Here is a 17,293-nt window from a genome sequence, read left to right on the forward strand (position 1 = left end):
CCCAGGTCCGGGAGCATGCTCAGTAGCTATGGCCTCGGCCGTGGTACCTTGGTGGAGAACAGAGAGTCTATTGTGTGTTGCTGTAACGTAACACAGAGCGAGAGCTCTGATTGACACCGGGCTGCAGTACTACAGTCTGACCTGCAGCGGTGCCCCTGAGCACACTGAGCTCAGAGAAGGGCCGATCCAGCCTGAAGCAGATCATCACAAGATGATCATGATGATGATCATAATCATCATCATCATCATCATCATCATCATCATCATCATCATCATCATAATCATGATCAAGATGATGATGTTTAGGTGAAGCCACCTCTGCAGGGTGTGGCAGAAGGTGAAAGGTTTCAAATGAATTGAAATTGTAATCTTGGGGAGACACGCTGTCTGCAAACCAAAGGAAAAGGGGCACTTCTTAAAGGACTTGGAGATGAATGATGAGTGAATGATTAAGAGTAATTGAATCACATTTATGAAAATGTTAGTTCTCGCATTGTATTTTAACTGTTTAATATTATCTTTCTGTAAATTGTAGGAATGTATTTGTTATCTTTATGTTAAGCCGATAGGAGCAGACTCTGATATTACTCAATATTGTTGGAATGAGGAGGCCTGATTCATATTTCAGCACGTTTCTCCTCTTTCACCTACAGAAGATCTGAATTATTGCAAATGTTGGCCTATGTATACTTTCAATATCAGTCAATCTCATGCAAACCTTGTTTTACACCGGCTTGGGACTCAGAGCAGTGATCACACAATCAAATTCACAACCAAAATCCAAATTAGTTTCCTGATTAAGTTACTTTCTGCTACTTGTATGCTCAGTGCCTCTGCCAAAATATGTTACATTCCAGTCAACATTTTGAATTCTACTGATTTCCAGAATCCCAATCCACCAGGCCTGCTATGGTAAACAATGATTGCCCCATCCACTAGATGACGCTCTCGGTTTTAAAAGAGAATCAAAACATCAACGCCGAGACAACAGTTGTCAAACGGGCCAGATGTAACTCCACATGTAATTGAGGTCATTACGGCTTTTTTAATCACATGTTAGTGAGTCGTCCCAAACTAAAAAGGCCTCACCCAGGCGGGTGTATAGAAATGTAGGCCTGCAGAAACACTTGTCATGTGAAAGGTTGTGGTTCACTGAAGTGTTTGAGGTTCACAGAAGGGGCGGATTCTGGTCCGAGGAGGGGCGGGGTCTGGTTGAGGAGGCGGGGCTTCGCTTCTCATCCGCGGAGTCCGGAGGAACTTCTGAACTCCCGCAGTAAACAAGACGTTGATTAAGAGCTGATTTACATTATTCCCAGGTGCAGGTTATGCTGGTTAACTAAACTATCTGTTATGTGCCGAGATACCCCTTTGGAAACCATTCTTATTTGCACACACCGAACAAGTGAACGACGCTGGTGAGTAAAAGTTTTCATTGTAGTGAGATGATTTAATAATGCTGTGACCGCGTCTCCTAAAGCCGCTGCACCCACTCATACTAACCATTAGTCCTTATACTATAGAGTTGTGCTACTTTATATCCAGTTAGAGACTAAGGTTGTGTTCCACCTGTTGCAGAGCAGAGAGCCGCCGTCCATCAGATCAGATCTCAGGCTGAGTCGCGTTAGGCGGAGCTGGAGGTCACACGTTAGAAATGAACTCATTATATCTGACGGATGCTAGTTACCGCCGAAAGTCTACTTTTTGACCATTGCAACAGTTGGACTCACTGAGTGAAACGGTCCTCGTTTATTTATTTATTTGTCTGAACATAGAAGCAACCCTGAGCCTGGCGAGCTGACCAGGGCGATAACAGACCTGGGCTCTATGGCTCTACTCTGGGCTCTAGGGCTCTACTCTGCTGGCTCTACTCTGGGCTCTACTCTGGGCTCTATTCTGGGCTCTATTCCGGGCTCTAGGGCTCTACTCTGGGTCTCTACTCTGGGCTCTAGGGCGCTACCCTGGGCACTACCCTGGGGTCTAGGGCTCTACTCAAGGCTCTGCTTAGGGATATAGGGCTCTACTCAAGGCTCTACTCTGGGATATAGGGCTCTACTCTGGGATATAGGGCTCTACTCTGGGATATAGTGCTCTACTCAAGGCTGTACTCTGGGATATAGTGCTCTACTCTAGGCTCTACTCTGTGATATAGGGCTCTAGGCCTACTCTGGGCTCTACCCTGGGGTCTAGGGCTCTACTCATGGCTCTACTCTGGGCTCTATGGCTCTACTCTGGGCTCTACCCTGGGGTCTAGGGCTCTACTCAAGGCTCTTCTCTGGGATATAGGGCTCTTCTCTGGGCAATAGGGCTCTACTCTGGGGTATAGGGCTCTACTCTGGGATATAGGGCTCTACTCAAGGCTCTACTCTGGGATATAGTGCTCTACTCTAGGCTGTACTCTGTGATATAGGGCTCTAGGCCTACTCTGGGTTCTACCCTGGGCTCTAGGTATCTACTCTGGGCTCTAGGGCTCTACAATGGGCTCTACTCTGGGCTCTAGTTATCTACTCTGGGCTCTACTCTGGTCTCTACTGTGGCCTCGTCTCTGGACTCTAGGGCTCTACTCTAGGGCTCTACTCTAGGGCTCTACTCTAGGGCTCTACTCTAGTGCTCTACTCTAGGGCTGTACTCTGTGGCTCTACTCTGGGCTCTACTCTGGGCTCTACTCTGGGCTCTACTCTTGGTAGAGTGAGGTTTCTTTCCCTGTTGGGTAATGCGTCCTCCCGTCCAGTGAGTCAGACCTGGAGGTCAGACAGCCTCCCCAGTCACATGGGATGGCCGCAGCCTAAAACAGGCCAATAGGGTGTCTTCCCTCCTCCGGAACAGTTGATCAATCCACTGTTTCTGTATTTCCTGTTTGACATTATTACCCTGTTTGAAAGGAGACATTCCAAACGGTGTAATTGTACCTTAAGTACGCGCGGCAGCGTTAGATGAAAGGCAGCAGCCTTTCTGCAAGGCAGGAAACGTGTGATGGCCTTTTGTCCTGTGAACATTGTTTACTTTTGTTTTTGATATGCTATGACAATATTCACTGGTGCTATCTGCATTATCACTGTGACTTTTAGGAGCCAGTCAAATTACACATTGTCCTTGATAACAGCCGTTGACATTATGTGGCAACACACAGTTATAATAAATGTGTCAAAGTTAACATTTGGGTTTTGAGCTGTTAGTTTTCTCCTGTTTACAGTCTTGATTTATACTTCTCTCTTTGTTTAGGGGCTGCACATGATGGTTTTATTTAGTTCGCACACACACACACACACACACACACACACACACACACACACACACACAGACACTCATGTACACACGTACACACACAATCACGTACACATTCACGTGCACACACACACGCACACAGTGCTCACGTACACACCCCTTAACTATTGCGATACGACTATGTCTTCAATCTCTTAATTTGCACTAAGATATGTTTTCTGTGTGGTGCTCAGCTGCAAATTACATGTTCCTAAACTTTGAAATCACTCACCTATACTCCACTATGTCAACTATAAACAGTCATTTACTGAGGCTATATCGCAAGTTATCCACGGGTCTGTAGACCGTACCTAGTCCACCGTATCTGAAGAAGAACGTGTGGCTGAAGTTAGTCATCGTGTGAAGCTCACCGTATTTATACTCGTGTATCTTCCCTCACTCTGAATTTGCTCAAAATAAGTTCAGCTGCTGATATAGCGTCGATAGATAAAAGAATAATGAATACCAACAATTATACTTTCTGTGACTTCATTCAAGTGGAATACTTTGTGACGGGTTGTTCATCATCATCATCAGCGTCTCTTAGGGATCGCTTGACTCACTTTGGGTTCATCTTTCTTCACAGAGTTGGGACAGGATTGTGGGAGAAGGATCTCTTGTCCTTCTGTCTTTCTGATGGAGTCCTACAGACGGACTGGCCTTCAACAAGGTGGACTCCCACACGCGTGCACCCAGCCCGGCCGCGCCCCCAGGACCGCCGCGGGCTCCTACGGCCTCAGCATCAGAGTGCAGGGCATCGACGGGCACCCCTACGTCGTCCTGAACAACCAGGACCGCGGCGTATCCAACGGCAACGGGGAGACAGAGGAGTCCTTCATCGATAACTACCATGAGTACGACTTCAGAGGCGGGAAGGAGGGCGGGGCCGGCGGGCCCTTCAAGGAGTTCCGCTCCCGGAGCCAGACGCATCACAGCGAGCCTCAGCCGGTGGCCGCAGACCCCCCAGGAAGGAAGCCCCCCAGCCTGCTGAACTTCCAGAAACATCCGGAGATCCTGCAGCCGTACGACCCCGAGTACAACTCCCTGGGGCTGGATGGGCCCCAGAGTCGGCCCGCGCGGCCTCACTCCCTGTCGGGCCCCGGGGGCCGGCATGAGGGCCCCCCCACCAAGCCTCCTTCCCCGGTCGGCCCCCACGCCCCGTCGACCAGTCCGGGCCCGGACGCCGTTCCTGCACCTCAGAACCCCGCCGCCCCGACCAAACCGGGGGGGCCCCAGCCTGCAGCCCGGCCCCCGGGGGCCCCGTCCCACTCCAGGGCCAAAGCCCAGGGGCCCCCCCACCCCAGACCCCAGTCCAGGTCTTCCTCTACCCCCCGGGTCCCGAGCCCACCCAGCCACCCCGCCCCCCAGGCCCCCGTCCAGGGGCCGGACCCCAGCCGGCCCCCCAGGGCCCTCAGCAGCGCCGAGTCCACCCTGGAGCGGGGGCGCCCGCGGCCCGACGTCCTCCCCCTCCGCAGGACGGACTCCAGCGGGCCCGTCCTGGAGGCCTCCTCGCGCTCCCGCACCTCCTCCTCCTCCTCCTCCACCGCGCCGGGCCCCCGGGGGCCCCCGCCCGACGACCAGATGGAGGCGCTGTACTCGGACACCATCAACCGCCACCAGAACCGCCGCTACATCCCCTTCCTGCCCGGCTCGGGCCGGGACATCGACCGCGGCTCCATCCCGGGCGTGGACGAGCTCATCGAGAAGTTCGACGGGAAGCACGGCAGCCCGCCGCGGAGGGGCCGGGCCGGGCGCCGGAACCGCCTCAACCCGGAGGACAGGAAGCGCTCGCGCAGCGTGGACAGCGCCATGCCCTTCGCCCCGCAGGACGGCTCGGAGTACCTGGAGCGCTTCGGCCAGCAGCGGGGCAGCTCCATGGAGCACGTCCTCAGACCCTCCCAGCTGAGGAGGAGCGCGGGCAGCCAGGACTCCTGGGTCTCCGTGGTGGACGGGAAGCCCGGCTCCAGGCCGCCGTCGTGCGGCCACAGCACCCCCACCTCCCCGCGGAACAGCGTCTCCAAGGGGTCCGGCTCCATCCAGGGGTACACCAGACCGCCCGGACGCTCCTCCAGCGCTCTGTCGCTGAAAAGTAATGAGCATGGAGACGGGTCCTCCTCCCTTGGGAAAGGTTCGCCCAACGTGACGGTGGCTCCTTCGAAGGCTTCGTCCAGCGCAGGCGCGCAGCCGGTCGCAGGGGCAGCAGTTCAGGTACATCCCAGAGCTTTCGTCTTGTTTCACACATTGTTTAGATCCTTTTTTTAAGGCTCGTTTGACAATGCATTCCTGCATTGTCCCACATTCCGTTTAATCGCGTTATAATTAAGCCCTTACCCCCTTAAGAACATGAACAGTCTCCCGTGGATCAGTGCCCGTGTCACACCTCCTCTTCTCATTCCCTGTTCCCAGGTGACGCCTGATCTTCTGAAAGGCCAGCAGGAGATTTCACAACAAACCCACGAAGAAACAGCCAAGCAGATTTTGTATAATTACCTGAAGGATGGGTACGTTCGTTCTCTCTGTTCAGGGTCATGTTCTGGCACTTGGTCAACGTGAATGTGCTGTCTGTGTGGGGATGGTTGGATGATGTAGACAGACTAGGCCTGTATCACGATGGATTCAGGGGCCTACACACAGCTGGCCTACTGATCAGGGAGTTCTGACCCGTAACCCCAACCTCGTCCAGTAATATGATAGCGGAGTTACGTTCCTACCACTCATCTATCCCAAGGTATGATGGGGAAAAATATCACGTTTATTATCTCAATAAGTTAATAATAATATTTGAATAAATTAAAGAAACACATATTAATTAGGTGCAGTTATTGCATTTCACCAGCCTCCATATTTCAATCAAACATCCATTTAACTTTAAGAAAACCCATCAGTCATTAATAATTGTTTAATGACTATTGTATTCCATTTAACCTGAACATACCGTTTTAAGTCATCTCAAATGTTATTTTGACAAGCGAAACTTCCCAGCCTTTGGTTTTTCTTATCACAGCTCGAAATGTTTTGGATAAAGTGAAGGTATGCGCTCCTTCCCTCCCACGATGGGTGTGAACCAGCAGCTGTCTTGAATTTGTTCCCCAGTCGGGTGGATCTACTCCTCCCTTCATGTCCACAGACTTCTGTTTCATGCAACACGCTCACGGCCTGACAGAGAATAGTGGGTTGGATTAAACTAAACTAGTCAAGCATCGGTAATTCACCAAGGAAACACTTTCTCCTAGATTAAGGCTGGACTGCGTTCAACAGAATGACAAAAGAAAGACGGCCATCAACCGGTGGAGCGTACCATCTACCAATGATTGATGCTTTATGCTTTCCACTGATAATGTTGACATCAAATCAATAGCTCATGCAACAGACGGGACGCGGCTCAGTCGATGAGAGCGACTGAGCAGCAGAAAAGGGCTCTCGGTGTGTTTCACCAGAGGTCAGGGGTCACAGGAACAGGGAAAGGGAACGCAGCTGGACGAGCAGGGAGACAAACATAGGAGAGTCGCGGGTTAGGCTGACGGATTCAACAATGGAATTCAAGAAACAACACTCTAATTCCTCCTCCTTTTCTGTGGTCAGGGGATTCCCCTGTGATGAAGCATAAATATGACATCTGCTTCTCATATCTGTTGACAAATGTGTCAACTTTCTGTGTGTTGGAGCTCGGTGGAATCTGAGCTACGGAGAAGTTGAATCTCTGCCCACTTCGCCCTGTACCTCCGTAGTCCGCTGGTGTAATGAGGCCCAGTATGTTGCAATGTGACACATCAAAGCCCTGTTATCCGTCCGGTCGCTCCCGCTCCGACCAATGGCGTCCCCTGTTCCCGAGCACCGGGGTAACCCTCGCGGACCGACTGCACACTCAAAGGGATTTACAACGCCTCATTAGGGGGGTGTGTGTGTGTGTGTGTGTGTGTGTGTGTGTGTGTGTGTGTGTGTGTGTGTGTGTGTGTGTGTGTGTGTGTGTGTGTGTGTGTGTGTGTGTGTGTGTGTGTGTGTGTGTGTGTGTGCGCAGATGTAGTGACACTGATGACACCACCAAGAGGAAGGTGAACCTGGTGTTCGAGAAGATCCAGACGTTGAAGTCTCGTGCGTCCGGAGGCGTCCAGGTGGACAACCACCAGGTGAGAGGATCCGTGGAGCGGTTATCGTGTTGTAAGACTCTCCAGAAACGGTCAAATCTCCGAGCAAACTCTTTATAGGCTTCGGATTTTAAGTAGACAAAAAAAACTCGGATTTTAAGTAGACAAAGAAAACAATGCCAAAACATGGCAGTGTTTTAGTCTCTATTCAGCAATGCGTATGATTTAGAAGATTTCTGAGGCATTGTGATCTATAGTGTGTGTGGAGTACAGGAGGTCATGTGATCGTCTGTTTTCCCAGCCGTCCGTTGACATGGGCGCCCAGACACGGTCTCTGCAGGAGCAGAAGGAAAGGCTGGAGAAGGAACTATTGGACACGAAACAGAAACTTGCAGAACAGTCCAAGGTAATGCTGTAATATTGTTTTAGTTTTTTTCATGGTTATGTGGTTTCCAGTAACCGTTTTGTTCATTACGGATCATGGGAAGCTACACAGAATATAAACGCTATGAGTAATAATTCTTAGAACAATGAGGACAACCTGGTTCTGTTGGCCTGCGTGTCGAGCCTGTCTCCATCTGTCTCCTCATCAGAAGAGTCGTCTGGACTCGGAGAAGATCGGGTCGGGTCTGAAGGAGCTGCAGCAGAGCGATGAAGAGCGTTCTCGTCTGAACACCAAGCTGACGAAGACGGAAGCCGATCTCCAGACCACGCTAGAGGAGTGAGTGGCCCGGCTGGGAGCTCAGCGTGCAGCAGACGTACCGTCATTGTTTTAGTGTGACCCTCCTCACAGCTTGGTGTCCACTCTTCCTGGGGCCTGTATTGTCTTCTGTCATTTCCTCACCTTTAATTATGGGCTGTCACCAATAGCACATTACTAATTGATTGTTTTTTCACAATCAACGTAATCAATGAACTTGTTGGAAACCGGTAATGATGAGCATTTAGTGTTCATACTAGACGATGTAATATGCTGGCAAAGAACTACCTTGAAGATGATGATGATGATGATTAGGGAGACCTGTTTGTGGTCCCTGCAGAAACGCACTCGGTGTGATTGTCTTAAATTCTGTGTCTGTAATGTTTCCATGTCTGTACGCCCCAGTCTCCTGGCCTACAGGTATTGTTAAGACATACATGGTCCAACATGAGTAATGAGACGCTCGATCCTTTTTTAAAACGGTAGTTAAGTTATGAGCACTGGAGCGCTGTGTATGAAATATGTTGAGTCTGGCGGTTCTTTCCGGACATCCCTCACTGTGGGCGCGTTGGGATGTGACAGGCTGTTCCAGGTGAAGATGGAGAGGGAGAAGTACCAGAGCGAGATACGAGACCTGCAGGATCAGCTGTCAGAGATGCACGATGAGCTGGACTCCGCCAAGAAGTCTGCTGCCGCTGACGAGGAGAAAGACGCACTGATGACGGTATATCAGCAGCGGAACCCTGCAAGACTTCACACATAAACACTTCAAGCTTTAACAGGAGCCTGAGTCTGCTCATAGGCCCTGTTTAGTCATGTGGAGTGTGCAGCCGTTCTATTTATCTCGATTGCATCTAGATTCAAATGAAGCACAATGCCCTCACTGCACGGTCATACGTAGTTCAGGAAGATCCTGGCTTGATATGCACCCTCACGTACAGGTCAGACCAGTACTGTAGTACCAGTTCACATGGCTTTGGTTAATCATGCAAATCATGTTTGATATTAGAATTCAAACAACCGTCTCTCATAAGGCCAAATGCAAAGCACACCGACGTTTGTGAGAACCTTGTTTCCTTTGTTGACGAGTTGTATGTGACTTGACAACGCTTCAGTGGGACATTCCTTCTAGACAAGAACCTCAGGGCGTGAGGTTCAAGTTCCTCTGGACTGCCTGTGGTGTACTTCTCCTCCGGAGATGGTTTGAAGGGTTATCTGTCTCTCATTCAACCGCTCCCACCGGTTTAGACAGAGAGTTCATCTCTCACACACGTTTTTAGGTCAGATCGTACAGAGCGTGTTCAATCAGGGCCACGGTGTGCTAGGTAGATAGCATGTTTCCTACCGGCTGCTCATTTAGCCAAAGCAACAGCCGGATCAGATTGTAAGATTCTTCTAGAAACTCTGAACAAGTTATTAGTGAAACAACTCGAATACAGATCATTCAAATAAACATGTCGTGGAAATGAACAATATTGCCAGTCAATTTCTACTGTCCTCAGTAGAAACCGACTGAAGACTTCTCTCTGCCTCGCTGTGCTCACGCTCTCCCTGTCGCGGTTCTCCCCCTCCAGGACCTGAGGGTGCTGAGAGCCGAGCTGCAGGAGCTCCTCCTGTCTCGAGAGGAGCTGGAGGAGATGCTGAGGAGGAGGGAGAGGGAGCTGACGGCGCTGAAGGGGGCTCTGAAGGAGGAGGTGGCCTCCCACGACCAGGAGGTGGACAAGCTGAGGGAGCAGAACCAGAAGGAGATCGGCCGGCTGCAGACCAGCCTGGAGGAGATCCAGCAGGTAGGGCTCAGCCTGCTCCTCCTTCTGTGTTCTCTACCCCCCCCCCCCCAGCTCCCCCCCCCCCTCAGCTCCCCACCCTGCCGCGGCGGCGCGGAGATAAGGCAGGGCGGCCGGTTTGTTTCCATTCAGAGCTCCGCCGTACGGTGGGCTTTGAAGAGACCGTGAAGACCCGAGAACGGCACTGTAGCTTTATTTCTGTGAGGCTTTCATTCCCAGAGTTAATGCTTTTTAAGTTTAAGTAGCCTTCATTTTAAGGTTAAGGATTGAAGGGAAGTAGGAAGTTATCCTAAATCTCCACCTTTTTGTCATTTATATTTTCAAGTTGTATTTGCAAACGACTCATATCGGTGTTTCTGCGGATGTTGGAGAGCTAAGTGCAGACGGTAGTGAACAGAGTGGACAGTGACGTGTAGCTCAGCGCTCCCACTGGGAGTTCCCTTTGTCCCCTGGCTTCCTTCTGGGCTGGTGGGGGTCCATGGAGCAAAACATCTACAGAAGGAACCTGTGAGGTCATTTCCTCCCCCAGAACACGGCCTGGTCCTTCAGTGGTTGTAGAAGAGTCTGTGAGGTCATTTCCTCTTCCATGTGCCCCTGTGGGGTTTGGGGGGGGGGGGGGGGGGGGGTTCTTAAGGCATTGTAATCAGGTTACAGGATGACCTCATTGTTTTTGCTAATTTGGTGGAAAACATGGCGACCTCACCATATTGGTCTTTAGTTTTAGTTAGGGTTGTTGTTCTATGACCTGTTATTGTTTGTAGAGAGATGAGACGTAGGGTGACAACAAACAACGGTACAAAACAATGTTTGTCTTCATGTAAATCCAGATGTCATTTTGTCAAACTTTGACGACTCAAAGTCAATAAACGAGAATAAGCAAACAATGCCCTCATTTTACAAGCTCATGAATCCTTTCAAACTATGAGCTGAGATTAAGACGAGAGAGCAATGTGTTGGGCGGGAAGCGGTTTATTGGAGAGGTACCTGCCTCCTCTGAGCGATGTACGCTGCTCAATCAAGGTTGACTAGAGATAGGCGCTCGTTAAGAATACCTGGGAAGCGTTGTGACTTAACGAGCTCACAGGTTAGCGGTGGTCAACAGTGTGAAGGGGGGGGGGGGGGGGTGGACATGTGTCTCTGGGACACCGCTCTGCTCTGCCTGCCTCTTTTCTTACGATGCCCTTCGTTCAAACAGACGTTTTTTAATCTTTCATTAAAAGTGCTCTTTTTTTTATAGATATTTATTTTGTGTCAATCTGCGGAATGATTTGTTTTCTAGTCGTTTAGAAGTTTTAGACTTTTATCAAAAGTGCCTTACAAGTTAGTTAATCAAAGTATAAAAATTGTTTGATTGTTTCTAGTTGAGTGCTTGCTAGTTTCCATTCTAGTTTCAAAAGGACAACACGTCAGAGAGCAGAGTAGCTTTAGGAATCCAGAACACAACGCAAGTCATTTCATGTTTAAATTCCTATTTGTATTGTTTTAGTAGTGGCAGTGCGATCGAAGTGATGAGGGTGGTGACTTAGACCAATGAATAAAGACTAAACTGTGCATCTTCTTGCTATTAGGCTACAGCTCAATGTGTCCCCTCTTTTGGCAGCAGTGCCGATCCCGCTGACAATGCGTGGACAGAGAGGGCGTGGATGGAAGTAGAGCAGCGCATGGCTTTGTGTGTGTGGCTTTAATTGGAGGAGCAGGCCATGTCTAATCTAATGAGCGGCCGGATCGGGTGGGGAGAGCGGGGTGAGTGTGGGGTACACTCAGCAGAAGATGAATGATGAGTTTGTCTCTCACAATATGACCAGCGGGGGCCGGGACACCCTGACTAAGTGGGTCAGTGGGTCGCTGAGGGGGAACGCGGGGCCGGCCAGAGCAGGGACCCCGGGTTTCTTCAGAAATGGAACGGTCCATAGTGTTTTGTTTTTTTTATCCAGTGGAATTTCATAACCATTGCAAAACGTTCCAAGCTGTAGTTTATTTTCAACCAATGACCCTTGCGTTGGTGCATACTTTATAGTTACTATAGTTACTAAGATAGTTTCCTTTAAATGGTGTACAGTGGATTATTTATTAAACTGTGATTCTCTGGAATACGCAGAATGTGCGAGGCAATCTTTGGAGAGGTAGAGATAAGTGTTGCCTCTCTGAAGGAATGCTGGTGAGTGGAGAATGTGCTCTGTGCAGATCATGTTCCAGTGAAGCTGAGTTCCACCGGTGTTAACCTGGAGAGCAGATCTCTCCAATGCTCCTCCAAGAGAGTTTCTGTATCATGTCTTGATTCTTTAAAACTTAGGTCAATTTTTACCATGTCGTTATTTTTATAACAAAAGAAACACCCAATGCCGTTACAATTCCATTCCGTTTACATGTTCTTTCATTCATTTCTCCCGTCTGTAAAGTTGTTTAACCACGAGACGTTAAGTATGACCCTCCACACAGCTAAAGGCTTATCTAATGCCTGGCCGTATTCTAAACCAACCACGTAAGGTCTCAACCTGCTGGACAGAGGTCGTCTGATGGTGCTCAGAGGTCGTGTGATGTGCTCAGAGGTTGTTTGTCTGATGCTAGCGTAGTCCTGACGTCGTGCTGATCTAACTGGCGGCTGGCAGGAACAGGAAGGAGTACGAGGGACACAGGAAACGGGGTGGAAATATAAGGATGAAGGGAATCCACTCCGTCAGACAAAACATGGGGTCAACAGTTCTGAAAGTACTGGTTTGACTGGGAAATTATGTCAACAACGTATTGTAGATGTTTTTATCATGCGTTTGCATGTAAAGGCAGAGAGCGGAGGGTTTAATGCCCGGCATAGGACATGGAAGTGAAGGAGAAAGCTGAGGATACATGTGGCACGGATTGTGTTGAACAGTGCATGCAGAGACCGTTGTGTCCTAACAGCACTAGGTACTGGGGAGTTTAGTTCAAAATAATGCAACTTTACTCATCATTATCTATCTAGATATCCAGCTTTAGATATGAAAAGCTTTAAAAACGCATACACGCACGCTTGCACACACACATACACACACACGCATGCACACACACATACACACATGTATACTCACACACATATACACATGCATACACACCTTTATGATGAGAGCGAGGAATTCAAATCGTTTCTATGGTGTCGTACTTGTAGTGAAAGACGCAGCTCTCGTGTTCCTTGATCTCCTTGGCTTTGAATCGGGGAAACTGGTGAACTTTCTGTGATGTCGATCTATCCTAGCAACTGTCGGCTAATTATTACCGTAAAGTAGTCGGAGCAGTTGTGGTATGCTTTGTCCAAACTGTTGAGCGTTTCCTCTGATCATCTGATATCATGCACGAAACGTATGTTGTTCTCTGTGATCATGGCAACTTGATCGTTACACACATTCAGATGATTTTCATTTTCCCCCAAATAATTAGTTGCATTGATTTATTATTTGGGATTTAATCAAAACAACACCAGAAGTTCTTCAACTGCATTCTAGTCATAAAACAATCGTTCCACGATTATACAACATGTGGATCCAATTCCAAACAGAGTAAGCCACTAGCTAGCCTAGCTAGCTAGCCCAGAATGCACTTTAATGCCAAGTAACTGCTTTGCGCAGATATAATATATTTTTATTTGAACTTAAATCCATTTAGCCTTGTTCAGTAGCATTGCCATTGACCATTGCAGTCCTCTCTCGGGCTGGCTGTGTAGGTGAAGTCATGGTTAATGTTGTTGCAGCTGCTCTGAGGGATATCCTGTGTTCTTGAGCATCCTGCTCTGTGAGGTGGAGCTGGGAACACTGAGAGAACACCAGGCCCATTGTCTCCTCTGGAAAGGGTTGATATTGGTCACTTTGTTCTGGTCTTGGAAAATGAGAAGTTCTGTTTTAACATTCATTTGATAAGTTCCCATTATGATCTGTAAATTTGTCAAGGGGACAATAAATATTTATTATATGATTATTAAATGAAGCCAGTGCATCAATAATCCATGCTTTCCATGCTGAGAATGAAAGGACAGTATTATGTGTGTAAGAGCCAGGAGGGAGCAGAACACAGTGACTGATACTGGTCAGCATGGTGGATGTCTGTCACTGGATGCGTGCAGCCTACTTTGCTCTAAGCTTAACGCTAAACTCCCTCGTTGTTTCTTCGCTTGTCAAAGTGAATTTGGCAGTGAAAGGGTGCTGGGGCCTAGAATACCTTTAAAGCGAGTCTGAAAAAAGTACTTTGTCTGAGATGTTGATTTTTCATGAAGAATTTATGCTGAACTTTAAAGGCATCGTGAGTTAATAAGTAACTGTAGGTAAACATTTCTGAGTACAGAAAAGGGCAGAACTAAAGTACTCTGGTACTACTTGTTTTTGGAAGAAAGCTGTTGGTTTAATCTGCAATTTCTTTTGTACAGCAATATTAATGCAACTTGTTTTCTTGCTGCTTTTGTTTAATATAGATTTTATTCTGACACCAATTTTTTTATAAAAATATGAAAGGGTGATCCATATATTTTTAAGCTGATGAAGACTATCTTGTATCAAGTTGGAGCGTGCTTAAGTATTATGCAGGTAGGGAGGCAGAGTCCTTGTGGCAGTACAGCCGACGGCCGGGGTGACCTTGGAACGCTAACTCAAGGTGACCTTGGAACACTGACTCCATGTGACCTTGGTGCATTGACTCAGACTCAAGGTGACCTTGGAACACTGACTCAAGGTGACCTTGGTGCACTGACTCAGACTCAAGGTGACCTTGGAACACTGACTCAAGGTGACCTTGGTGCACTGACTCAGACTCAAGGTGACCTTGGAACACTGACTCCATGTTACCTTGGTGCACTGACTCAGACTCAAGGTGACCTTGGAACACTGACTCAAGGTGACCTTGGTGCACTGACTCAGACTCAAGGTGACCTTGGAACACTGACTCAAGGTGACCTTGGTGCACTGACTCAGACTCAAAGTGACCTTGGTGCACTGACTCAAGGTGACCTTGGTGCACTGACTCAGACTCAAGGTGACCAGGGAACACTGACTCAAGGTGACCTTGGTGCACTGACTCAGACTCAAGGTGACCTTGGTGCACTGACTCAGACAAAAAAGTGACCAACGCCGGTGCTGCTTTAGTTTAAACGATTATAGTCTATATCCAGTGTTATTGCTATAGTTCCTCTGCACTAAATATCCGTATCAAATGGGCTTACACTTCTGACAGTTGTCCAAGCTGTGAAACGTGAGCTGTGAACGTGTGATTCTGTTATGGTTATGAGGGCTTTATAATGAGGGCCATTTAACCCTGAGTCGACATAAATGGAGTGGATATCTGATGGCTGTAGGCCATCATCTTGAAGTTCAGAACTATCTTGATTCAAAACCGGCTCTGATAATGCATTCTTGCAAACAATGTTATCATTACGTCTCTTTTTCAGAATCCATTTAGGTTTCATGCTCGAGTAAGTTCGCTCATTCATGATCACTGGCAGTTAAATTTTGCCAAAGAGTAAACATATGTTATACATATACAAGGCCTGTTGCAAGGTATTTCAATGCTCCGTTCAAATGTTCTTTGTTTTCTGCATATGGGAGTATATCCAACCATTTATCTGGGTGGAACTGTTTTGCAAAGAAATGCAACATGTTTTCTTGATGATACACACTTCCTTGATGCATGCCTTTGACTTTACTATGTTGTATGACTCCATTACAACAACAGTTTCAGAGTCTTCAACTGATCAGTCAGAGATTCTCTTTATTTGCTTGTGACGTCTTAGTTTTTCATATTCTTGTATGATAACTTTAACATTACAAATATTTAATCTTCTATTGTCAGGCAACTTACAGAAAACAAACATTGCATGCAACACTGCATTAGGTACACAAAACAGTGTTTACCTCGGCAAGATCCGCAGGGTTTTGTAATAAAGAAATTGTTTGCCCATGGTTCAGTCTTGGTTCTTAACGCTGGCCTGCTTGGGGAACCACTCACTGGAATAGTTTCAGCCCCTAGCTTTCAGGTCACAGAATAATAGAGGGATGTGCTAAGCTATTTCAGTCTTTTTTTTTTAATGTTTTGTACTAATAAATAACTCTGACAAAAGAAAATAAAAAAGTGTTTCATATGTCTGAGAGGGGGTTTTACCGTCTTCTCTTTATGTTTCAGCTTTGAACTGGAAGACTGAGTTCAGGATGTCTTCAGGGTTAATGGTCTGGCAACGTTGTGGACCTCAGACGTTGAGGTTAAAGGCTAAGGCATGCGCTGTACAGGAAACCACAGAGCCGGCTGTATAGCATTCCACCTCATTCCTGATATTCTTGTTTGAGCGAACGCAACAAATTCTCCTGTCGAATGAGAGTGTGTCGTGTGGTCAGTGTCGATACCCGCTGAGTGCGTTGTTGTTGTGAGTTACTGTGTGGATTCCTTGTGTTCCTCTGATTCCGGTTCTGCTGTTTCAGTCTGTTAACACTGAAGCAGTCACCGTTTATAAAGGACCCGGGCATTCCTCTAAGCACTATTACTGTCCCTGTGCTCTGAACAAGGCAGCACACTAGTGTTCTGTAAGATTGGCATTTACAATAACATTGAGGGCATTTAGCGGACGCTTTTATCCAAAGCGAATTACAATAAGTACATTTGTCAGAAGAAAGCTGGGGGGGGGGGGGGGGGGTGATGGGAGGAAATTATGGTAATATTAAACACAGCGTCAGTGTGGCATACCCTTTAGGTTGAGGCTGTGGTTCCTCTGTCCTGTCCCTCTGTCCTGTCCGTCTGTCCTGAGGCTGTGGTCCCTCTGTCCTATCCGTCTGTCCTGAGGCTGTGGTCCCTCTGTCCTGAGGCTGTGGTCCCTCTGTCCTGTCCCTCTGTCCTGAGGCTGTGGTCCCTCTGTCCTGAGGCTGTGGTCCCTCTGTCCTGAGGCTGTGGTCCCTCTGTCCTGAGGCTGTGGTCCCTCTGTCCTGAGGCTGTGGTCCCTCTGTCCTGAGGCTGTGGTCCCTCTGTCCTGAGGCTGTGGTATGTCTGTCCTGAGGCTGTGGTCTCTCTGTCCTGTCCGTCTGTCCTGAGGCTGTGGTCCCTGTCTCTCCAGGGCCATGCGGCGGCCGTGCGGGAGAAGGCCCAGCTGGAGGCGGCCCGGGGGGCGGCGGAGGACAAGGCGGGGGGCCTGTCCCTGGACGCGGAGCGGTCCCACGCGCGGGCCCTGGAGCTGGAGACCCAGGTGGGCCGACTGACCCGGGTGGTGGAGGAGGCCCGCCAGCAGGAGACCCGGCTGGGCGACAGGGTGGTCCGCCTGGAGGTGAGCCGGTTCTGGGTCAGCAGGGGGGGCCGGGGCGTTGGACGGAGCCGGGGGTCTGACACGCTCTGTGTGGGACGGTTTCAGAGGGACAAGAAGCACCTGGAGGAGTCTGTGGCGGAGGTGAAGGAGCAGGAGGAGGAGATGTCGCGGGCCAACCGAGCGCTGAGCACGCGCTTCGACGACGTACAGGTGGGCTCAGCGG

The 17,293-nt window shown here is 48.9% G+C and overlaps 1 protein-coding gene across 2 annotated transcripts in view; it reads left to right on the top strand.

Moving 5' to 3' along the window:
- The first annotated feature begins 1,213 nt into the window (after positions 1–1,213).
- cgnl1 (cingulin-like 1) overlaps positions 1,214–17,293 on the top strand; it is a 29,233-nt gene continuing 13,153 nt past the window's right edge. The window contains exons 1-10 of one of the 2 annotated variants that reach the window (XM_030376842.1): positions 1,214–1,415; positions 3,848–5,469; positions 5,668–5,762; positions 7,280–7,388; positions 7,648–7,752; positions 7,940–8,067; positions 8,629–8,770; positions 9,621–9,833; positions 16,885–17,091; positions 17,176–17,280. In XM_030376842.1, the coding sequence (XP_030232702.1) occupies positions 3,898–5,469; positions 5,668–5,762; positions 7,280–7,388; positions 7,648–7,752; positions 7,940–8,067; positions 8,629–8,770; positions 9,621–9,833; positions 16,885–17,091; positions 17,176–17,280 (2,676 nt within the window). In that variant the 5' untranslated portion in view covers positions 1,214–1,415; positions 3,848–3,897. The remainder of the gene's footprint in view (positions 1,416–3,847; positions 5,470–5,667; positions 5,763–7,279; positions 7,389–7,647; positions 7,753–7,939; positions 8,068–8,628; positions 8,771–9,620; positions 9,834–16,884; positions 17,092–17,175; positions 17,281–17,293) is intronic. The other variant, XM_030376843.1, reaches the window with a different exon arrangement.

This window comes from Gadus morhua, chromosome 14, assembly GCF_902167405.1.
Source record: "Gadus morhua chromosome 14, gadMor3.0, whole genome shotgun sequence".
NCBI classification, from domain to species: Eukaryota; Metazoa; Chordata; class Actinopteri; order Gadiformes; family Gadidae; genus Gadus; species Gadus morhua.